The following is a 23,615-nucleotide window of genomic DNA, read 5'->3' as shown; positions in this document are numbered from 1 at the left end:
CGGCCCAGGTCCCCATTGCATCTTCCTGCTGCCAGGCTCCAGCGTTCTTCTATAGTCTTCCTAGAATGAGGCAGTGACAAGGACAAAGCAGTGGAAGCTGGGATGGATGACATGTCTGGGGTGAGCTCGTGGAAGGAGCCAGGCGAGTCGTCCCTGCCTCCCTCTCACCATCAGCTGATGTGAAGCAGCAGGAGAGAATGACAGGGCTCCTGAGCTGTTTGCAGTGCTGCCGGTACACAACCAGCCCTGGGGGTGGAAATGCCTCCAGCCCGTGCAGGGGATGTGTGGGGGAAGTGTGGAGGAGCAGCGGAGTCCCCCTTGAAATGGGAAAAGGGTGGGTAGGTCTGGCTGTATTTTAGGAACGTGGGCTAGATCAAACATTGTTTGATTATTTTAAGGAGAGAAAACATAACCCTCCATCCCACGTGGAAGGGGCTGATGTGATGAGGGTTGTGCCTGCTGTGGGGTCCTCTGGCAGGCAGATGTTGGAGTCCCCTTGTAGCCCAGAATGAAGCTGGAAGGGTGGAAGACCTGTGCCAGGGGAGGGCTGGTGGCAGGTGCTGCTGGTCTTGCTCTCTGCTAGGGAATGCGGTGGAGTCTCCCCTCAGGGTCCTCACGTCAGCTTCAGAGGGAATTAAAAAATGCTGTTTGTTTGGGGTTTTTTGCCTAGCTGATCATTCGAGACTCTGCTGCCAAGATTCCTTGCCATGGTCAGTGTGGAGGTGCTCAGAAAGTTCTCCTCTCCAGGGCAGAGGAGCGGATAGCTGGATGCTTCCCTGCCATTCCCAAATTGGTACTGCTGCTACCCTTCTGTCCTTCTGTGTGCAGTCACACATGGGTGTGTGTACACACACTAGCACAGAAAAGGGAACTGAAGGAGTCATCACCTTGGGAGTATCCTTGCCTTGTTTCTTTGAGCTCTGAGGGTCTGCCTTCCCTGCTGGTTGCACAATCTTTGCTCCCTCCTCCTCCGTACCTGCTGTGCTACCAAGAGACTCACTTTCAGGCAAGGCTCTGAAACCCTTGCCCAAGGGAGGACTGGAGCACAGTCCTGCATATTTCCTGCACCACCTTGGCAGCAGGTGATGGCAAAGGGACCTTTCAAACATCCCTGGTTCTCAAAAGCATATGTTGGCAGAAAACTCCAGAGGCAAGAGGTGGTGGGGTTAGGGAGGAGGCAGGTTTTGGGGGATTGCATGTGTGGGGAGAAGGGACAGGGGAATGTCTTGTTTGCAGGGTGTTGCTGCATCTATGTCGGTTTGCAGTGGCCAAACAGCGCTGCTGGATGTCTGGAAGGAGAGAGGCAAAGCTACCAAGAGACCCCAGCATCACAGCCACAGCACAGGGCAGCTGAAGGCAGGCAGAGCCCCTGCCCAGGTGCTCTGCTGGCTTCTGTCAGGTGTGCTGTGGTGCTTGCCCTTCAAGCACCAGCACCCAGCTCAAGAAGGGGAGTGGACGTCCCTGCCAAGGGATTGGTAGACTGGGGGGTGCCCCTGCAGCTCAGGGAAGAGTCAGGAACTGGGGGGCAGAGGGAGGGAGGGAAGAACAAACTTACTTTCTTCTAAGAGTTCAGGGCCTCGCAGGAATATGAGGCCAGGCCTTGGGGCACTTGACAGCCAGCCAAGAGTCCATTGAGACAAAAGTCTTCTTTGATCTGCCGCACAGTTAAAAAGGGAGACTGTTAACCTGTGTTAGACAAATAACTCCAGAGGAGCTGCTAAGCAGGAAAAGCACCAGCTGCTTGGGCTAGTCTGTTGGGGATCCCACCTCTTGCTATGCTCCTCCATCTTCTGACCCCATGAGATCAGGTGGACATGGCTGATGGACTTCTGCTTCCCTGTGTCCCATCCCCACAAGTGCCCCAAGCCTGGGTGTGTGCAGTGCCCCGATCTCAGAGCCTCTCAGGCACAGGGCTGGGAACCAGAGGCATGGCTGTTCCCAGGGACAGACCCCAAAGGGAGCAAGGACAAGGCATGGCAGCTCAGGTTGTGTAGCTGTTCTTAGGCCAGATTTGGACTTGGTTTTTACTACAGGGATAAAGGAAGGAGCTTCACAGGCTTGCAGTTGTCACTAGCAGAGTTGCTTTACAAAAATGGGGGAGGAGGACAGGATTATGAGCCATGTGGGCTGGTGTTACACCATAGCCATGCTGGTAGTATCTGCATCAAGAAAAAATTGGCATCTAAAACTGCTGCTGTGAGCAGGGAGTAGAGCTTATTCCTACAGGCAGTCCCCAGAAATCCTGAGGGCCTGCATTTGCAATCCCTGATTCGTATCTGTTTCCCCTGCTCAGATAACAAGGTGACACCTCCCAGCTCGCTTCCAAAGTCCCCGAGTCTTGTAACACCTGCCCACGCTCTCCCCCAGTGAATGCCAGAGTTTAAAATAAAGTTCCATTTCCTACACGTATTAAGTGTCAGGAAGGACCAGGGGCATCCGTGCAGAGCAGCATTCGTACACAAATGCATTTAGCTGACAGGTGCAAACATTAAAAGCCTGCAATTTCACTACCCAGCGCTGAGCTCTGACTGCAAGTACTGGGAATTGCAAATGATCCCTTTTCCAGTAAATGTGTGTGGCACAAGGCAGGGAAGTGCTGCAGGACCTCTCCGGCACTGGGCTGTTGGTCCCCCTCTCCCTCACGCAGCAGGACTTGTCAGAAGGCATCTTCATTTCACAGCTATTCAGTGATCCCTGAATTATACAAGTCTCTCTCTTGCTGCGCATTCATCACTGATGCTGCTTCCCTCTCCCTCAGAGACTGAAGAAGTAATGCCTGGGGATGTAAAATCTGCTTTTTGCTGCAGGCAGACAGCCAGATCTGTGGTGAGATGTGACAGTGACAGGAATGGACCGGGGCAGGAAGGCTCGATCTGACTCAAGCTCTCTGGGGGATCTGGCTGCGGAGGTTTAGGACACTAGTGTTGTCTGCTCTGCAGCTCTCCCATGAGGTTTCTGCCCCATGACTTGGGCTGCAGCAGCCTTCACGCCACCATGTCCTAGTTTAAGCTATAGTATTAGAGGGTGGTCTGGCAGGGCTGAGGAGGGACCACTCCTGTTGCCCTGCTATAGAAGTGAACAGCGGGTGTCCAAGGGACAGGCACATGTGAGAGAGTGCCAGGCTCAGTCAGCCATGCAAAAGTCCTCAAGCTTTAAAGCCAACGTTTAGCCACCTGCCTGGTGGTTTTTCTCAACTCCGATCGGAAGGGAAATGTTCTGCACTGAACACAGGCAGGGAGAGAATGGCTGCACGCTAGAGGACCACACACATGCCACCATAAAAACCCACAAGAAAATCTCTGTGTTTCACAAGCACACGAGCCAAGTTCTCCTCTCAGTTACAGAGGCATATGTAGGGCTGTGGCTCAGATACCATCCAGCACCCAGCTGAAAGAGCAGCTTTTCCGCTTGAGTAGCCCTGAATGAAGAGAGCTGGGAGCAAAGCAAACACTTTGGCCAGTACTTTCCTCCATCTCTTTTTCTAGTCTTTCGGAAGTATGTTTTAATCAGCACTTGCTTTCCCACACCGCTCCTTTGTAGTCTTATTAAGTGCTGTCACTGGGGCCCACTCAGAGTAAAATTCCCAAGATGCTGATGGCATTGCACCTGCCTGCACAAACTCTGAATTTGGCCCATTGTCTGATGTTGCTAAACCTGCTAATTTAGGGTTTTTTGGTGCTGGTATGCAGGGACATCCAAACTCCCATATGTTTTTTTGCTCCAAATCAGCTCCTCAGCCCACCACTTCCCTGTAGCCTTTGTGGTTTCACTGCGAGCTCATACCAGAGCAGCCTCAGCTGTGAAGGTCAATCTTCCTCTCCACCCCTCACCTTTTTTTTTCTTTAAAAAAGAGTATGCAAATGATGTATATTATTGGGCCTCTGTGGTTTGAAAACACGCGCACGCACACGCACATACACACGATAACTGACAAAGCCCGTGAGGGAGTTTCATAACAGAGGGAAATATTGGGAAGGTTTTATCTGATAGCATAAGGGAAGTCTGTTAAAACGCCTTTACTGCAGGCAGCAGGAATGAGAAGCCACCTGGAGAACTCATACAGCACCGGAGAAGGAAGCCTTGTTGGCTGCTTGCATAGTGTTCAGGGCTCTGGTGCACAGCCTGGGTACTTTTTGGCTTTTTCAGTCTCCAGACAGCTTTGTGAGAGACAGTAAGAGGGACTCTCTTGCTTTTGCTTAGGTTTCAGGCTTGTGCCTTCATGAGGCATAAAGCCCTCAAGGTTTAAAAGCCAACGCAAGACAATGCATGTCTTTGCATTTTGCTGGTTCTGTTGTGTCTCCTCCGTGCTTGATTCCCCCCATCCCACTCCATGACATAGTCAGTATTTGCAGATCACTTCTCTAATGCTTGTTTCTCCCTTTCTTTTCTTTTTTTTTTCATCTGTCAGGGGGACCCTATACCCGAAGACATTTATGAGATTTTGGGTGGCGGCTCAGTGCGTTCCATCAGTGACCTCCAGCGTGCCCTGCGGATAGACTCCGTAGGTAAATCTCTTCACCAAACACTCCTCTATTTTTTCTTTGGAGGGTTGGGCAGGGATATTCCATTTTCCAGCAGGTACACTATCAACAGACCTCACTGTAAATATAGGAACCATTTAGGAGCCAAGACCTGGCTATTTACACACCTAGTCCCCTTGAAACTTGTGGGAGTTAAAGGCAACTAGATGCCTTTCTAGATCTCCTACTAACTGGTCTAACAAGGGTCACTGGCTTACAAAAATAATAGGAGATGGGCAAGGTGAGTCAAAGAAACTGAGGTCAGCACTTTTCACCCAGGCAGGAGGGCTTAAAGTGAACAAGGATCAGGTTAGGAGGTGGCAAAATGGGAGGTGGGAATAGGGTGACAGAAGAGGGAAGGGCTGAGTGGGTTTTCAGGTTTAGCATCCACAAAACCCCATGGGCTCCCACAGGCTCTTAGGATAAGGGCTGCAGAGCACGTGTCCAGGGTTGAGATGCGGGACAGGGGCTAAGTCAGGGTACCGTCGCTTCACCTTCTGCCCGTAGATAAGGGCTCCGGGGGCTGCAGTGCCTTAGGGTCACTTGGCCAGGGCTGAGTGCAGTGAGCAGCAGGAGCAGCGAAGTGTGGAGGGGTTGGCACGTGTGGGAACTGGAGCACGCGCCACGGCGGCTGGGCTGGCCCAGGAATTTATTTATAAACGGTCTCTTCAGAGCAAATTCCTTTCTATTCTAACCCTGCTCCCGCCCGTCGTCCCCCAGCCCCCCCAGCTCGCCTTCTCTCTCGTGTTTTGTCTGTTTGGAGCTTTGTAATCCTTGCCGAGACACTATCTACGGGGGAACAGAATTTCCTGCTTTTGTTTCCTATGCCAGTCCAACCACTGGCGCAGTCTCAAAAGCATTCCCGCTGCCTTTCAAAACGGCCCTGGAGGGGCAGGGGGGGAAAGCGAGGGGGAGGGCACCAGCTGTGTTCAGCTATTGTTTGTCTTAGAAAGAGGCGACGAGGCTCCCCACCACTGCCAGGGCCACTCCCTGCCCTCACCAGTTCCCTCCTCCTTGTCCACGAGCCACACAATGGGGCAACTTCCAAAATTAGCTGTGCTGGATTGTCCCAGGCTGGTCCCCCCCACCCCAACTGTCTTCAGTGCTGCCCTGGGGTGTAGAAGGACAACCTGGAGGAGGGAGGGACATGGTTTCAATAGGAGATTCCTTTCCAGTCAACAGTTGTTGCTATTTTCCTCTTCCATTTCTGTCCTCTCATCAACTCAACCTGTGGTCAAAGGGCAGCCCACCCCCCCCACTTGATAAAGTGCCAGGTGGCACAGGATGGACAGGTGGGGAAGGAGTGGCTGAGAAGATGTGTGCGGTCTGTCATGGCCTGGTGTCTAAGGAACAGGTACATCTCTATCACAGTTACTAACCACTCTCACGGCTAAGAAATAAAATGGGCTTCTCTCATTGTCTTGAGATGCCCAGAGGTATGGGAGAAGTCTGGGGAGCTTTGAGTCACTGGTTTCACTTCAGGTCTCAGATGGGAAAGGCTGGTGAGGAAACAGAAAGTGGTGCTGTGAAGCAGTTTCTTTGTTGCACCCCGTGGCTCTCATCTGCTCCTAGACACTGACCGGGGCATTGACATTTGCTTGCCCTGTGTGGAATTAGAGTATTTGCTAATTAGTATGTTAGCAAAATAATACCAAAGTGTCTGGAGCTATTCCCCGTGCTGTCCGTGCACCCTGTATGTGCCACAGCTGCTTCTCTCTACCAGCTGCACAAGGAGCCAGAATGAGGCAGCTCCAGGAGGCAGATGAGCTGAGATAGTGCTCTCCTGACCTGAGACACTACTGTAGACCCAACAACAGAGGTGTGTAGAGTGGGAGTCATCTCCCTTAACTGTGGCTGCCTGCAAAACAGGTGTGTCATCTAAGCCAGTCATCCAGGCATCTTCTCCAGTCCCAAAAGAACTACAGGCCCTTCTTCAGCATGATCAACCAGTTCTCCTTTTGGGCATCTGCCTCAGGGAGAGACAAATGGCACCTAGAATTGATCACACCTCTCCAGCTACTTTAAAGGATGTCTGTCTGTCTGTCTCTCCACCTCGTGTGTAGATGTTGACTGCTCAGGCATATACGATTCCCGCATCTGTGCACCTATCCCAAATCCTTCAGCAGCTGCTTCAGAGCTGAGCAGAGAGCAAAGTCTCTGCTCCCCCTTATAAGAGGGCTGCACTACGGTAGAGCTGAGGAAGAGGAATGGGACATGATGGGTAAGGGAAGTCCGCTCCACCACGCATCTGATAAACAGAGATCTTCCACTGGCCCCAAATTCCCTTTAAGAAAATTGCTCCCTTGATGCTGACGTCCATTCAGTTTCCTTCAGCTGCTAAAGCAGGTCAGAGAAGGAAAGAGCTGTGGCTGGGTGGGAGCTATCTTCGAGTGCAGCCATTGTCCAGAGCTCAGGAGTGGCTGCGTGTTGGAGTGCTCCATGGGGATTATGGGCATTTCTCTATTCAGCACTTCCTATGGGAAAAGGCAGTGGGGTGGGAGGGAACCGCTCAGGGCTGGCCTGAATGCTATCAGTCTTCCTCTCCCATCGCTGACTGAACCACCTCCAGATCCTGCCACTTACCTAAGAGTAGTATAGAGGAAAAGTAATTTTAATTCTATTTTTCTGTTATTCTGTCATAAAACTGCTCTAACCTAGAGTAAATAAGGTGTGGTGGGAGGGAGAATGCAAGCACCCCACCTCCCACACATCACCTCCTTCACCTACCCTCTCATCTCCCAGCTCTCCCAGTCCCAAGCCACCCCAGCAAGGCACCTCAGTGTTGTATACCAAATGTTCTGCTGGTCTCATTTGGTCTTTGATCCTCCTTGCTGTATCTTGGTCTCAGCTGGCTGATCTGAATCCCTCTGCTACTCCTCTCCGATATCAAAAAGCCCTGGCATGGGCCTTATCATTCTTGAGCTGGAGTTTTCCTCCCCCTGACCTGAGTGGGACACCTCTTTCATGATAGGCTTGTTGCTTTGAGCTGCGCAGTCTGAGCCAAGGGCAAACCTAGAGTGTGCTCCAGCACAGCTGTGACCTTGCTGGTGGGTTTACACCTAGTGTGACATTCTGGGGCTGTGGCTTATGCCATGTCCCTGCACTTTGCCTAATGATCTGAGCACAAGTGCCTGCTGTCTTCTCCTGCGTGTACCTGGTACTATAAGGTCATGTCTTTCCCTTTGCAGAGGAGGATAGCTCGAGCCTGACCCTGAATGCAACTCAGCCTGGTGAAAACCCTGTGGCCCTGTCTCGAGAGCGACGAAGCCTGGGTGAGTTGGGGGTCTTGCACCTTGTGGTTGTTGGGGCACTTACCTTAGCAGCCATGGGTGGGTGCAGATGCCTGTCTGAGATACAGATGTAGGGGTAGAGGTTGTAGTGAGCGTGTGTGTGTACACAGATGAGAATGAGGGTCTGGGCCTTGAGTAGGAGCTGGGTGTTACACCCTGGGAGGGCAGGAGAGGGAGTCTGGAGCTCTGCAAGCTGCTCTGCTTTAAATCCTGCCGGTACTGATTGGCTCTAAAGAAGTGTCATGTCCTGCCTAGGACTGTGCTGCTGCAGTGAGAATTATTCTACTGGGGCCTCCTCCACCGGGCATGGCTCTGTACAGGGAGGGAGCTGGAGGGGTGGGAGAAGGAGAAAGAACATGTGTGTGTGTGAGAGCCATGCGGGGTCTTTCTCTTCCAGTAGAGGTGGCTGCAGTGGGATGGTAACAGCTGCAAAGCCCATTTCATCCCCCATTCTTCTCTTGGCCCTCCACAGACGCTCTGGCAGCAGCAGAGACAGCTGTCCTTGCGGAGTGCAAGACGCGGGAGGTGGTCTTTGAAATCTCCCGCAACATGGTGGACAGCACCAACGCCAACTTTGTGGTGTGGCCACCCTGTGTGGAGGTGCAGCGCTGCTCCGGGTGCTGCAACAACCGCAATGTGCAGTGTCGCCCCACACAGATCCGTGTCCGGCACGTCCAGGTAAGGGAGATGCCTCCCACTGCTCCCTCCTCCTGCCGCCCACTGCCACCCCAAAGCCCCAAAACCAAGCCCACAGCGCATCTCAGATGCAAGGCTCACACAGCTGCCTGCCTTGCACCCCCTCTGTTGTCACAACCTCTGCATTGGCCACGCAGCACTGCAGACACTGGCACAGGTCACGTCCATGCCAGCTGCTGGGAGGGCTGGTGCTGTCCAGCAGCTGGGGACTGTCACCATGCAGAGCTACAGGGCACCATCCCCAGCTGCAGCTCCATGCCATGGGCCTTTCTGTGGCTCAAGGCAGCCTTGTCTGCTGTGTTAGAGCAGAAGAAACAGGGTGCTTTCCTCACAGGAACTGTTTTTGATGTAAAGAGAGGAAGGCTTGCAGTGTCAGTCTCCTTGCCCCCATTGCTGCTGCAGCTTCTTTCCAAGATGCACTGAAGCAGCTTCTCCCTCTCAGCCAACAGTTACCTCCTGACCTGCTACAGCAGCCAGCAGACACCTGATAGCTAACCTCTTGCTCTGATCCTCCCCTCACAGCTACCAGTGATCTCCTCACAGCTTCCTCCCAGACAACTTGTTTAAAAATAATGTTCATCCCATACTAATCCTCTGCCTGAGCTGCAAGAGACTCCCCCGGGCAGGCAGCAGAGGTTGGCTGGGAGAGATTGTATTCACACAGCCTTTTTCATCAGGAAATTCCTTTCTCAGAAAAGCCAGGCTGAATGAGGGGAAAAATAGGGGGGAGCAGGAGTTGTTTTTCTGGAAAAAAACAAGCGAGAGGTCAAAAGCCAGCCTGAAAAAGTGACCTGGAAATGGTTTCTTTGAGGACAGAGGTCTCTCTATTGTTTGGCTGGAAGTGTTTGTCTAGTGAGCAGCGTGTGGTCTGAAGTGTGTGGAGTGGGCTTTCAAGGAAAGATAAACAGCCTGGCTGCTTCAGCACTGGCTGAGGGATGCTGCTGGGGGCAGTGGGTTTAGAGGAATTCCATCCCAGACACACAGCACAGTGAGTATTTATAGCTTGCGGAGCACTTCAGGGACTGCAGTCTTGTTAGATAAGCTGAGTAGGGTCAGACCTGGCTGCTGCTGGAGTGGGAGGACCCTCTAGAAGGCTTGTGCCCTGTGGTGGGATGTGGAGCAATGTGTCTTCCTTCTGAGTCAGCACTGGTGGAGAGTCCGAGGGAATTTCCAGAGCACCGCCTTTCCCATAAAACATAGAGCTGAGGGCTTCAGCCCTGCGAGTTATTAAAGAGCTTGAGACAAATTCAGACAGGCCTCAGCAGAGCTGGTGAAGCTATGTTAGCTTGCATTGGGTCTGAGTTTTTCTCCTTTTGCCCTTCCTGTAATTCGCTGCGGGAATTAGTTCTGGTTGCCCCCAGGTCTCCACCATCACATCTGTCAGAAACAGGCTAGCCAGTTCTGCATGCTCCATGTTTCTGTCTGTGATCAGCCAGTCATCCTGCTTAAGCAGCAGCAACAGTTAGGAACAGGGAAACCAACCAGAGACATCCAAACTTGTCTAGTCTAGGTCTGCTCTGCTGGTATGTTCAGAATTATTTGCCATACACACCACCCCCAAATTTGAACCATGCTTCGTGCGCTGCCTTCTGACCCTTTAGGAAGAAAGGCAGTACTGAAGAGCGCTGACAGTGATTATTTTTACAGAGTGGGAGCTGCAGCTGTATTAATCTTTTGCTTGCTTCTCTCTTCCAAACAGGTAAACAAGATCGAATTTGTCCAGAGGAAGCCAAAATTCAAAAAAGTTGTTGTGCCTTTGGAGGACCATGTGCAGTGTCGGTGTGAGGCCGTGTTCCGACCGCCTCCCAGGAACATCCGTCCAGGGCCACGTGAACAGAGACGTAAGGATCTTGACATTAGTAGAATAGAGGGAGGCATGAGAAGAGAGGCTGAGGAGAGAGGGAAGAGCCCTCCACTGGTTTCAATCTATTTAGCTCCAGTGAATCCCACAGGCCTTCACTGGTTTATACCAGCCGAGGGACCTTTCCCAGGATGTCTGCCTGCCTGCAAGGGGCTGAAAATGAGGGAAATGAAGGAGGGGAAGGTGAGAGGTGAGGGGAAGGGCATGGTGGGAAAAGGGAGAGGGCAGAGACTGTGCAGAACAGAGGACAAGGGACAGAAGAACAGAGAGAAGCCTTGTGGCCCTCCTGTTGCAGAGATCTTTGTTGACAGTGTGTGGAGAAAGATATTTCAACATGAGCCGGCTGCCCCTCGCCGTACAGACACTCTCCCCTCTGTTTTGGCAGGCTTGTCGCCATCGTTCACCACAGCCGCTGTCTCTCAGAGGCAGCGAGTACGCCGGCCGCCGGCACAGAAGAGGAAACATAAGAAGTACAAGCATGTCAACGATAAGAAAGTGCTGAAAGAAATCCTCATAGCATAGAAGTGCTGGCAGGGGAGAGAGAGCACAAGGCAGGTAACAGCAAACTACTCTTCCAGTTGGGAGAGATGTCCTCCTGGGACATGGCATCTTGGACCTTTCCCACAGCACTGGCCACTTATTCAGCTTGGGGCTACTGCAGGATCAAACCTGGGTCTAAGGAGGGGGAAGGATTAGGTTGGGTGCCAGCATGTGCATCCTATTTATGCCTTTAAGTTGGAAGGATCAGGCCATCCTTGCTCCAGCTATCCTTGCTCTTGGGCCCTGCCCTCTCCTTCCCTGCCTCCCTTACAGGCAGAAAACAAGCCTGACTTCTCTACACCTAAATCCCCTCGGGGTCCATGTAATTCATCTCTTCTGTGGAGCAACTCCCATCCTCCTTTGTCTATTGATTCTCCGTTGAAAGCAGAGAATTAATGTTGCTCTGGGGATCCCTTTTCCTTTTATTTCATTAGTCAAGTTAGCAGAAAGACTGAAAAGGAGCAACACTTTCAGTTCATCACTCTCCTAGCGGGAAACCTATGTGCATAAGAAAGGTCATACCAGGGAAAAGGAGAACTGGAATCTCTGTCAAGAGATCTGGACTTCATCAGGCCAGGGTCTGATTCTTCTCTCCATGACTTGTGTAAACAGGAGTAATTCCCTCATCATCAGAAGAATTTCACTGGTACAAGGGAAAGGAGAATAAGTCCTGGTTCCCCATGAGAGAGAAAGGTACAAAAAAGAGAGAATGAGTAGTCAGGGCACAGATCAGGAGGAGCTGAATTTAGAGAGAGGTGACACAGCTTAACAGAGAGAGCCCTGGCCCATGGCTCAGTGGTTCCAGCTCTGCTGCAGCCCTTTGAATGAACCCAGGCCACTCACTTCACATTCACTTCCCCTTACCTTGGGAGAGGAGATGGCGGGCTTCCATCTGTGGCATTTCAGGAGCCGGGGGCAAGGGGCACCTGGCAGTGCCTTGGGATTGGGATTCCCATGCTTAGTACTACGAGAGCTCGAGTTACCCCAGGATTCTGCTGGCCAGCCTGAAGTTCCCAGGGTGGAAAATGATGCAAACCCATGCAAATCTCAGCTCTGGCTCAAGCTGTTCAGGGTAAAAAATAGAGAAGGTCAAAAGTCCTTCCAGCCTTCTAATCTGGCATTTTGACACAAACATTTCCAGAGGAGAAAAGGGAATAGAAGGGTAGTTGCAGGGGGAAAGGGTTACATATTCTAATGCTGTGTTTGGTTTTGTTTCACTTCCAGGTTTATTTAATATATTTGCTGTATTGCCCCCATGGGGTCGTTGGAGTGACAACTTTTCCTCTTTGTCCATCTGCCTCGACGTCTGATTCAGACGGCAATTGGTGCTTCCCTTTCCATCAGTGGACCTTCTCCCACCAAAGCCTCCTTTCTTTCATTTATTAGCATAATTTTAAAGTTTTACACACACACACACAAAAAAAAGGACAAAGATGACCTTTATATATATATATATGAGAAAAGAACAGAGTACAGATAAACCCATGAATGCCAACAGCCACTTGTGACAAGGACAGGACAATGCCTTCCCTGCTACAGAGGACAGGATGGAAAATGTGAAAAGAAAAGTGGGTCCAATTTCTTCTAAGGAAAGGAGAAGACCACATGGACAGAGGCCAGAAAGGGAATGTTCTCCCTTTTCCTCATGCTTCTGGTAAGGCTGGGGGGCCTGGCTGAGATCTACACTTGCACTGGACCTATATTTTGGAAACAGGCGTGTCTCAGATTGCAAGCAGCGACCAATGATGGAAAATGCACTAAGGACTTTTATCAGCCTACCTGGACAGATATATATTTTTAATGTGCGTGTGTATATTTTATTTTAAAAAAGAAAAACCAAAACCATTAAGATATACAACATCTCTGGGAACAGAACAAACAAGCGAAGAAACAAAACAAAAACAAAACAAAGAAGCCAAATGCATTCCCCCCCTCCCTTCCCCCTCCTGCTCCTGGTGCTGACTGGAAGGTGTTTGGATGGTGGGGAAGGAGCACATGGCGGCAGAATCGTCTCCACGCCCCTGGCCCCTGCCAAGAGGAGCCATCTTTGCACATGCTTGTGGAGAATTCAACTTTCCAGGCTCGGACTCAAATTATTTTTTAAATTTGCTCTGTATGTGTGCGCGTGTATATGTGTGTGTGTGTGTGTGTGTGTGTGTGTGTGTATGTGTGCGTGCGTGTGTGTATGTGTATTTATACATGCATATATAAATATATATATATATATAAATATGTTCTTAAATGGGTTTCATTCCCCAGTGGCAGGAAGCTCAGAGGCACGTGCACGCATTGGCTTCACTAGCCTGGCAGAAAAGCACACTGTTACTGCAACGTGCCTGCGAGGCCCAGGATGGGGCAGGCAGAGGCATCATCTGATCTCTCTCTCTCGTTGCCCTTTTCTCTCGCTCTGCAGCATCCCCCCAGCACAACTTCCTTGCAGGAGATGAAGTGGCACCACGACAAGACCAAGGACAGCCAAACTTAGAAGCATGACTTAATCTCAGTGAGCTGTCCTTGCCTGCTCTGTGGTCCTGAAAGCAGAATCATGTTGTTCCCATGAGGTTTTTAACCCCTTCTTGGGTGTCCTGCATGCCATGCTTCCCCTTATCTCTCCCTGCCAGTGTTTCTACATCTCCCATCATTTTTCTCTCATTTTTCTTCTCAAATTCCTTCTTGGTCTCTTTGCCCATTAGATGATCCCAATCCACGTAGTTTGGAAGTTGATCCATGATGTGGGCAGCTCAATGTAGATATAGAGAAAGAAATGAGGGCAGTCTTTGCAGTTGGCAGCAGCCGTCTGAGACAGAAATGAGCTCTTCTAAGTGAGGAGGACTTGGAGAACAACTGGAGAGTCAGTTGTAGAGTCCCTCCTGGGCCAGTGCCTATCTCTGAGGAGGGAGGAAGACTGTGTGGGCAAGGGCTGTTTCTGCACAGCTAATACTCAGTCACCATTAGCAGCAATGTTACATATGATGGAAATTCCCAGCTTCACCTCGGAGTCGTGGTCTCAGATAGTGCCATGCTGGGTGCTGCAGTTACTCATGCAGAAAACACCTGCCAAGAGTGATTGCAGCAGTCCCCCTGTCCCTCCTGCCTCCAGCCACTTCTCCCCTCACCCCCCCCCCCCCATTGCAGGGCAAAGCCCTGGAGGGAGACTGGGGAAGAAGCCAAAGCCACAACCTGGGAGCTGTTACAAGTTGTGGAGGAACCCAGTCCTCACCTCCTGCAAGCCCAGACCACTTCTTGTACCACTGCCAAGGTGGCACATTTCTCCCTCCCTCTATCCCCAAGCCCTCAAGTCTTAAGATACTTTGTTTTGCTGTTCCAAAGTAATTTCTTTTGGTTTGTAAAGATGTTTTATTTTAATTTTTTTGCTTTTTTTTAATGTAAGATTAATTTATACTCAGTACTGTATTTAAAGCTGTAAAAAAAAAAAGAAAAAAAAAGAAAAAAGGAAACCACCTCTCAAACAGCATTTTCTCTTTCTTTTGTGAGCTAAATGAAAAGCAGAGGCCAAACCAGTTCACTGCAGGGCACAGCAGGATTCCCAGGGCCTCCAGTTTCCTTTTCAGGACACTTGTTCTGAGATTGCAGAGAGAAGCAGCCAAAGCTGGGAAAGTCCTGAGAGCCCGGCCCATGGCTGGCTGTGCTGTGCTCCTCCTTCCTCACTTGGGCTGGTTTGAAATGGCTCAGGTGCTGGGGATTTTGTCTCAAAGAGGTCCCCTTCTCCTTAGTGGCTCTGCTTGGGCACAGCCAGAATTTCCCTGTGCTTTCATCCTACCTCCGGATTCCTCTGCTTTGAAGGGCTCTGGACAGTCAGCACTGTTTACACTCCCCAAAGCTGTACAAACAGTCAGCCCCTTCCCTCCTTAGTCACCTCGTCTAGACAACAGCAATCCTTCCCTCGGTCGGAAAGGCCGCTTTGTTTCCCTTTCCTCCCAGCAAGGGAGGTATCGCATATCTGGCACTTGGATGCGAGGCTGTGAGGAGTGAAGGCAGCTGCCGCCCTGTGCCTCAATATCAGGGTCCCCTCAGCACATGCACAGCACCTGTAGTCCATGGCTCAGCTATGAGGAACGTAGACCCAAGTGGGGACTTGTGCTGAAAAAGGTGAACCCGGGGACCTCAGTGGGTAGGAGTGCTCCAGGCTGTCCTTAAAGGGCAAGCCTGACACTCCCAGGTGTGCAACCTGCTGGACATGGTCTATTTTGGGGTGATGAGATGTTTTCCCTGATCCTCCACAGGGAATTGGAGTGGGGGTGAGCTCTATCTGCCCCCAAGGATGGAAAGCACAGGCAAAATCACAATGAGGATAGTAATCACATTCCCACTGATTTCCTTAGGATAATCTGGTGAAAAGTGAGATTTTTGGCATGAGACTTCTTTGGGCTTGAGGATCTGTCAGCAGGGAATTTGGGAAACAAAGGGTGCATAGAAGGGTACAAGGCACAGAAAGCGTGGGTCCATCATCCTGTACCAGGAGTGGGAGGAAGGAATTGGCATCCCCAGGGTCCAGCACACCAACACCATCTGAGAAATCACATCTCTGCTTTTAACACCTCGAAAGTAATCAGTGCTGAAAGATACCATGGGCCTGGGTGCCTGGAGCCAACACCTCCATGATGCCCGGCACCACACGAGCAGCTGCTCCCTCAGGTGCAAGGTTGGATGCCGTTTGCTTTCCACACAGGTCAGCACGGGGCATGGGAAGGAGGGCACCTGCGCCACTTCTCAAGGCTGGAGCCGGAGGTTTGCATCCACCCTACGAAGCCAAGCTCAGGAAATAAATCCGGGGGGGGCTGCAGTACACTGCCAGAAAGCATCTCGGTGTGGGGATGCCAGCTTGGTGCACTCAGTGCTACAGGTGATCTCAGAGGAGCCAGGGAGTCTTGGCAGCTCTCCTTGATTTAATTGCTCAACTGCTACTTCACCTAAAGGCCCATTCTCGGGATATGTCATTCAACAGGAGGTTCATCTTTTGATGGAGGAAATGCATCCAGACTTCCAGGCAGTGGAGAGAGGCTTCAGCAATAGATGCTCCTGTGATAGCATGGCTCCTGAAAGCAGTAGTCGGGGGAGAGCAAGGCTATTCAGGTGCAAAAGCAAATCCCTTTGAGTTTTAAAGCCAGACTTTGGGGTTTTTACCATCAACAGTTTGCAACACTAAAGCTGTTGCATGGCTAAATCCAGTGAAAAATCAGTTTGCAAGAGTTTCCTCATCAGGCCTGGGAAAACCCTTGACTGCTTGTTTTGTTGGCGTCTAGGAATACAAACTGCTTAATCTCACCCCCAGGCCTGGCTGTGGCTTCAAGGAAGAGCCTTCTCCAGCCCAGCCACGTGAAATGAAGCCCACACAGGCATTCTCCTCCCTGTGCTCAGCTCGTGCCTCCCTTGCATAAGCTGTGCCCCCTCTGCAATGGCCACCCTGTCCTGCTGCCCGACCTGCCCACACTCCGGACATGGCTGGAAGGGGCTTGGTGGAAACCACTGACATCCCTCTTTATCCCAGGGTGGAATAAGGATGTGTTGGAGGGTGGCCCCATCTCACTGTCCATGCACCAGGATTTGGTGGGCCCTGGGGGTGGAGAAGCCAGCTGTGCCAAGGGAAAAGCACGTACAAAGAAGGAGGAAAATACGAATCATTAAAAGCTATTTAGGAAAAAAAACCCCACAACAAAAACCCGTTTCCAGAGCATGCAGCTGTTCCCCACTCGCCTTCACACAGCCCATGACCAAATGGTGCTGCCCCTCCCTAAACTGTGATCTACCCGTGACCAAGTGAACTTGTTGCAGGCTTGGGAATTTCCCATCTTAAAAGACATTGTGAGGAAGCCAGGCAGCTTCAGCTGTTTGTGGAATTCTTCACAAGGTTAAAGGAACAATAGAGCCTCCCAAACATTGAGTGCTAAGAGTGTGTGAACTGAAGGGAACCCCAAATACTGGAGTGTGCCTGCAGGTAGTGTAGACACTGGGTTAATTAACAGTCACAGCAGTGGATCCGTTGGGCTCTTGGCAGAAGAGCCAGGAGGTCAAAGATACCAAATTATAAAATGGTAGGGCTCACCTACCATTTTCCTACCCCAGCCAGGCAGAGACCAAATGAGATTCTCTGGCATGATGGACTGCCTTGGATTCACAGCAAGGGCTGGAGTAAAGGCAGCCCCAAGGGAAGTAATCCCGCCTTTTTTATTACTTTTTTATTACTATCTCAATAAAGCTGTTTGCAGGGAATTAAGCAGCAACCCAAACACAGCAGGGACCTGGGCAACGGGGAGGTTTGTGGTTTGACAGTCGAAGCGCATTTCGAAATGTTTGCTGTGAATTTTTTTTGCACATGCTGCAAAAATTCAATGGATGCTGCAGAAATGCCAGGCAAGAAGCTCGGCCATAGGTCTTGCCCCAGCAGCTTTGGAAACTCCCAAGTTCCCAAATGCCCCAACCTTTGGCCCTGGCCACCGCTGACTGATGCAGTCGGTGAAGGCAAGCTCTGGTCCCCAAACCCAGGCCCTGCTTGGATGTTTTCTGCATGAAGAGAAACTATTTTTCAGTAGGAATCTCGGCACAGACCCAGGGAATAGCAGAGGAGATGGTGTCAGCTACCACTGGTCTCTTCAGTGCAGAGCTGGTTGTGAGCGATGACATCAGAGTCAAAAGTAAATGAGGTCAGTGGAGGAAAAGTGCTGACAACTGAAGCAATGTGTACTCCCAGCAAGAAACTCCACACCTGCACTCCCGGTGTCAGCCCAGGGCACCCAGGAGGTGGCTGATCAGAGGGCAAGTGATCATCTCCCTCAGTGACATCAGATGTTGCCCCACGAGGGTCTGGCACACAGACAGCCCAGTTTACATGCATGGGGTCACATATGAACCACACCACACACCCATATGAGTGCTTTGGCTGCCCAAGTTAGGCAGGGAGCTGTAAGGAGGTGCTCTGCAGTGTGCATGGCAGGCAGGATGTTCTCTTTCTCCTCCAGTGGGCAGGGGCCAGGGACCCCTGAGCACAGGCAGGGCTGCACAGGGGCAGCACAGCTCAGGCAGGTGTATGCAGACGGGTGCAGAGGAAGACCTGGGGAAAGCCATCTCCATGGAGGGGATTTCAGCACTCCCCAGGCTTTGGCTGGGGATGTCAGCAGGCTCCATGGATATTGGCAGGTTGGGAGGGTGCTCAGGAGAGCTGACATTTGGGAATGCTGTGGTGTTAGCTGCTCCCAGAAAGGAGGGCAGGGGGGGTTGCTGTGACCCTGTACACACTGGCTTGATGTCTGTGAGAAAAATCTGTAAAGTGCCTGCATTTCTGCAGGGTGCCTACAATGCCTGGGCAATACCTCCTGGGTATCTCTCATGAGGGGGAGGGGGTGGGCTGTGCAAAGGGTCCTGTGCCTTTAAAGTCTGCAGAGATATTACTTAGGTGGAAAAAATGTTTCACCATGACCATGGATATTGTTTGTATTTCAGTAATGGACCGAGGAGAGACACACACACACAGAGAGAGAGAGAGAGAGAGAGAGAGAGAGAGAGAGAGAGAGAGAGAAAAGACCTTCCTTCCCTCTGACAGGTTCAGGAATTTTTTCCATTAATTAAGAAGAAAAACAAAATGCTTGCGCTGGGAGGGGGTTGGGAGGAAAAGGGGGTCTCCCTGGTGTCCCATAAACCTGGTAGCCATGGACAAAACACCACAATCGCAGCATAGCCTTGCCCTGGAAAGTTTGAGGCAGTGCTGGCCAGCGGAATGAAGCAGAAGCAAACCTCTCACTCACAGAGGACCTTGCTTTGGAGCATCCCAGGCTGGGTGAGGGGCAGCTCACTTCCAGAAGGATGCACAAATCCAGATGAAGCTCTTGATCTGTGACAGGCAGGATCAGTGCCTGCTGCAGTAAGGTGAAAGCCAGTGATGCAGGTTTGTCCCCTAGGAGGAGTGGGGGATGCTTTACACATCAGAGCATCCCACTGGCTGCATCAGATGGTTGCAAAAGACTGAAATGGGCATTCTTTGCGTTCAGGTTTGGCTGGGATAAGGCTCTCCTGGCTCTGCTGAGGCAGGTATGAACAGCCAAGTAATTGAATAAAGCATTTTCCCAGCATGGCCACCTTCATGTGCATTAAATGAGACAGAAAGGAGCAGCTGAAAAGGATTTGCAGTTTTTTCCCCATGATACGTATTTTCCCTTTTCCATGGATAGTCCCACTGGGTACGCTGTGACCTATTGTTGTACTTATTTATTTACTCAGGTCTTGTAGACAGTTTCAAAGCTCATGGCCAGGAAGGAGCAGACAGATGCTGCTACTATGCAGGACAGAAAATCTGCTCTAGTTCCTCACTTTGAACCCAGATGCAGAGCCAGGTGCAACCCCAAACCCAGGGCTGAACCCTGTTCCCTTCCCTCCCTGCTCTAACCTAGAAAGTGGGATATTCCATTGCAAGTTGATCCTGTGTGGTTTTTTTCCAAGCAAGAGGTTAACTGGTTGGAGTGGTTTGGATTAAGGACCTGCTTCTCCTTTTGGGGAGAGACCTGGTTTGGGGTGGATGAGTGTAGGAGCAGCATTGGAGCCTGGAGACTTCCTGCTGCCTTACACCTCCAGTCCCTGAGGAAGGACAGCCAGCAACAGGGGATTTTTTTTCCTAGCTGGAAAACATGAATATTTATGAGCTTGGATTAAAAAATCCTCTAAAGAATCTGGGTGCATGTGAACACTCATCCAAGAAGTGGAGGCCCTCGGGCAGTAAACATTGGGAGCTGGCACGGTGCTGCTGTGCCCACCGTGGTGCAGCTGGGGAAGGATGTCATTGCTGCTGACTGAGTCTCTGGCACTTGGGGCACCAATGGCTACAAAGCCACAGTGTCACAAGTGTGAGCTGTGGGTAAGACAGCTGTGGGTCCTGAACCTCAAATGTGATGAGTCCTTATTGAATTGGAGTGGAGGGAAACAAGAGCCTTGTGAGAGCCAGATGTCTGCGCTTGGCTGGAGCATCTGGGACTTCTGTGGGCTAAGGCAGGTGGTCACTGCAGTGTTTGAACTTGGGAGAACAAACTCTGCTGCTCCTCAGTACTGATAAGACCTGTCTCCCTGTGGTGTGTGTCCCTAGGGTATGTATGTGGATGGGAGAGGTCACAGTGCCAGGTTTTGACAATTAGCAGAGGTGCTTGGATATGGGCATCTGCATCTCAGGTCTCCCTCACTAGTATGAGGTGCCAATAGTCGCCATCCACAGGTTTGAAAAAGGACCTGAGAAGTTTGTGAGAAGCTGACAGAACCAATTACTGAGAGACAAAGGGAACTTGTAAAGGAGTAGGAGGGTGAAGGTAAGCCCAAAGGAAGGATTTGCTTTTTGGGAACTTTTTCTTTCACTCCTTTCCACCCCTCACCCAAAGACCCCTCCTGCTTGCCAGGAAACTTGGTTGGGGCAAGCATTTTGCCACCTGGCTTATGCACGCACCAGTCAAGGAAACAATTCTGCAATTGAAAGAGGAAATCTCCATCCTGGCTATTTCCAACCTCTATTGTTTGTTACCCAACTCATGCATTACACAGACCAGTAGGCAAGGCAGCAAGATTGCAACACTATGCATGTGCTTTCAGACACTTAATTTTAGCATTGCATCCTCTGAATTGTGGTACTAAAACCCAGTTCTAAGGAAAGAGGAAACCTGTGATTCTGACACTTGATTTTGACCATAAAAGGAAGCAGATCATTTGAGTGACCTAACAGGTTTAGTCATTTAGACTGTAATCCTCTGGGAGTCCAATGAATCCCTGCTGGGGTTTTCCCATCCCCAAGGTTGCTTGGGAGCCCTGGGCAGGGCTGAAGTCCTTGAGCAACTGGAACTTTGTGTGTCAGATTGAGCTCCTGATCTTTGGACCTTTTCTCTGGGCAGTGCAGGACTCATGCACGTCACTTCCCAAGCAATATTGGGATGGGACAGGCTTTGCCAGCTATTGTCAGACCTTGACAACGTTTCAACTACAGACTCAGATGTCTTTGTAAGGTACTTGTCCAGGTGTTGCCCAAATCCCCCTCCACGCAGAGCCAAGGCAGCTTAGCTGGTGCTGACTGCAGTCCTACAGACGCCCTGACCCGGTCTTGTGGGATTCCCCCAGCAGCAATACAGCAAAGCAACACACAGATCTACCAAAATCACAGTGGCTTGTGGCCACCCCCCAACCAAGCAATAGGAAAATCCCAAACCTCACCAGCTCCTAACCCCATCATTGCCAGGGCAAAGGCAGCAGGAGCTGGGATGAAGCTGAGATCTCTCCTGTACACCCAGTCATGGGTAGAACCTACACCCAGCATGCCCCAATTTTCTCCCCAGAGGCTGCAGGGATGTCTATCACCAGGATTCCTGTGAGAGCTTCCCACAAGCCTGCCCAGGCCTCAGCAGGGCTGCGTTGGCCACTTCCTAAAATGCAGAAGCATCCTTGGTTGGTTTTTTTTTGCAATCTTGCAGACGTAACATGCTTTCAATTCCTCAAAAATAGCATTTTGCATGTGACCAGAGGCACTGTCCTCTTTCCTCTTGGTTCCTTCCCCTTCCAACAACACGTGTGTGCAGCTGGTGATGGGAGCCAGGGAGTCTCCTTTTCCTTCTTTGCAAGCTGTCAGTGGGGCTATGACATGTGCCTATTTCATTGAGAAAGTTACCAAGCCACAGAAGGTTGTGAAAGGGTAAAGTTAGAAGCTGGAGAAGGTGGAACAGGGGTATGCTTTAGAGGAAGAAAGAAATCTTTATTTTTTCCAAGTACCTGGTTGTGCAAGACCTGAAGATTGTGATTTGACTGTGAGACAAAATCATCATGACATAGCTTTGGCCAAGGGTCAGCATTGGCCCTGTTTGGTTTGGTGTGTCAGTGAAAAAAAAATAAAAAAAAAAAAAGAAAAGAGCTCTTCTCACTGCATCTCTTGAAATATCTGGGTTGCAGATCCTTGCCCACCTCTGCAAGGATGGAGGAGCTGGGAGCAGGTCCAAGCAGCCAGCTGAGTGGCACTCTCTATGCTTTCTTAGGGAGTAAAGTAGGGCTGTGGGTGTTTTCTTGCACCCCAAGAGCTGAAGCAATGCTGACAGAAGGAGGGTTTCCTGTGGGGTCCTCTATTACCGTGCTGGTTCCCAACAGCTGCTTTGGATCAGGGGAAATGCCAAGCATCCTTCACTTGTCCGGACCAAACAAGAAGCTCAGTCTGGCTGATGGGTCCAGAATTGTGGAAGAGGAAGGAGCAGCAGAAACATGCTTATTGTGAGCTGAATTCAACTGCTCAAACCAGGGTAACTTCTACTCCTGTATATCCCTGCCCTCCCCATGCACACACCCCAGTAGGGAAGGGAGTGGGGCTTTCTCATCCAGTGAAACCCCGGACTGTGAGACCTGAGCACAAAGTTCTCACAGAAGTTGGCCAGGGTAGCCAAGGGCAGGACACAGGGATTCCACAAGGCTGTATACAGCCTTTCATCCCACAGCAGGTGCCCCTGACCTCCCAGTGCAGGTTCACGCCAGTGTGCCCTCTTGCAGGGCTAGAGCATGGGGGCTGTGCCAGAAAAGACACTCTCAGGACACTGCCAGGAAGGTCAAACTGAGGGGTAGGTGCTGGAAAAGTGGCCAAGACCATCAGGGATAGAGGATACAGAAAGTGGGCCAGGCTGCTTCCATCTGGGGACCTGGTGGCTGCAGAGGGGTGGCACAGGCTGACCCCTTGCCCTGACACCACAGTCGTGGTCACCACGAAAGCAGTGATGGAGGCAAAGCATGAGCGTGCAAGTGGCTGGGTTAGCCACTGTGGGTGCTCTGTCCTCCTTGCTGGGCTGTTTGGCAGTCACAAGGCCAAGACAGGAATGCCAGGAATGCGAAATTCCGGTGCACTGCCCTGTGTCCCGTCCCAGTCCATCCCCCATCCCCCGGCAGCTGCCCCCCGCTTCTCCGACCCGTTGCAAGAACAGGATATTCACCCGAGCGACATACACTCACACACGTCTTGTTATCAGGAAAAAACACTCAGTCAGCGTCTGGAATGGGCTCTAATTAACCATGTGGCCACCAGGACTTCCTCATGGAGCCACAGGGAAAGCACCCGCTCAAGACGAGGTATGGGCAGGTGGGCAGCAGTGGGTTGGAGCTTCCAGGGCCACCAGCATGGAGAGGCTGGAGGTGAGCACTGAGTGCTGCCACAGCCCTGCCATCGCCCAGTGGTCCCTTGCCTCCAGCTCTCCCTCCTGGCAGAGCCACAGGGCAGTGGGGAGAGCCTCTACAGATCAGAGTATCCAGCCCCACTGTGAGGTTTTGTCCCCTCCTTGCCGCAATGAAGTCAGGGCCCTCGAGCTGAGAGGTGCCCCCAGCCCATCTCCCTGCTGTGGCCACTCTGAGTCATGTCAACGTGTCCCTGCTTCCAGCACAGGCTCTGCAAAGACGTCCTGTCTCAGGTAAACAGGATCTCGCCGCGCTGTGTGACCTTGTTTACCTCCGTGAAAGAATTTGGCTGGAATTTTTTTTCATTATTTTTTTTCTTCCTAAGGGTTGGTGAGTCACCCTGCAGAAATGTGTGCTGCCTTTCCACACTGACTCACCTCGCTGCCCGAACTCCTGCCTCTCCCTCCTGCCCCCCAGCTCTGGGCCAGTCGAGAAGCCCCCACTCTCCTGGTGATGCAACCCGTGCACCAGAGCTGGTGCCGGTGGTGGCCGTGGCAGTGGCATCTCTGCCACAGGAAGGACAGACAA

At 51.3% G+C, this 23,615-nt stretch overlaps 1 protein-coding gene across 1 annotated transcript; it reads left to right on the top strand.

Annotated features, from left to right (window-relative positions):
- The first annotated feature begins 102 nt into the window (after positions 1–102).
- PDGFB (platelet derived growth factor subunit B) lies at positions 103–12,330 on the top strand. Its single transcript, XM_029963413.1, has 7 exons — positions 103–120; positions 4,340–4,505; positions 7,709–7,792; positions 8,283–8,488; positions 10,206–10,347; positions 10,753–10,922; positions 12,132–12,330. Exons 1-6 carry the CDS (start codon positions 103–105, stop codon positions 10,887–10,889), a joined length of 753 nt encoding a protein of 250 aa, XP_029819273.1. The 3' UTR covers positions 10,890–10,922; positions 12,132–12,330.
- The last annotated feature ends 11,285 nt before the right edge of the window (positions 12,331–23,615 follow it).

Source organism: Manacus vitellinus, unplaced genomic scaffold (genome assembly GCF_001715985.3).
Source record: "Manacus vitellinus isolate BGI_N305 unplaced genomic scaffold, ASM171598v3 scaffold_5_pilon, whole genome shotgun sequence".
In the NCBI taxonomy this organism is placed as follows: Eukaryota; Metazoa; Chordata; class Aves; order Passeriformes; family Pipridae; genus Manacus; species Manacus vitellinus.
This window is presented reverse-complemented; position numbering and strand designations above follow the sequence as displayed.

Excerpts from the sequence above, each read along its gene's own strand:
- PDGFB (XM_029963413.1), top strand. Across the intron at positions 7,793-8,282 it reads TCGAGAGCGACGAAGCCTGG|ACGCTCTGGCAGCAGCAGAG; the intron begins GTGAGTTGGGGG and ends GGCCCTCCACAG. Across the intron at positions 8,489-10,205 it reads TCCGTGTCCGGCACGTCCAG|GTAAACAAGATCGAATTTGT; the intron begins GTAAGGGAGATG and ends TCTTCCAAACAG.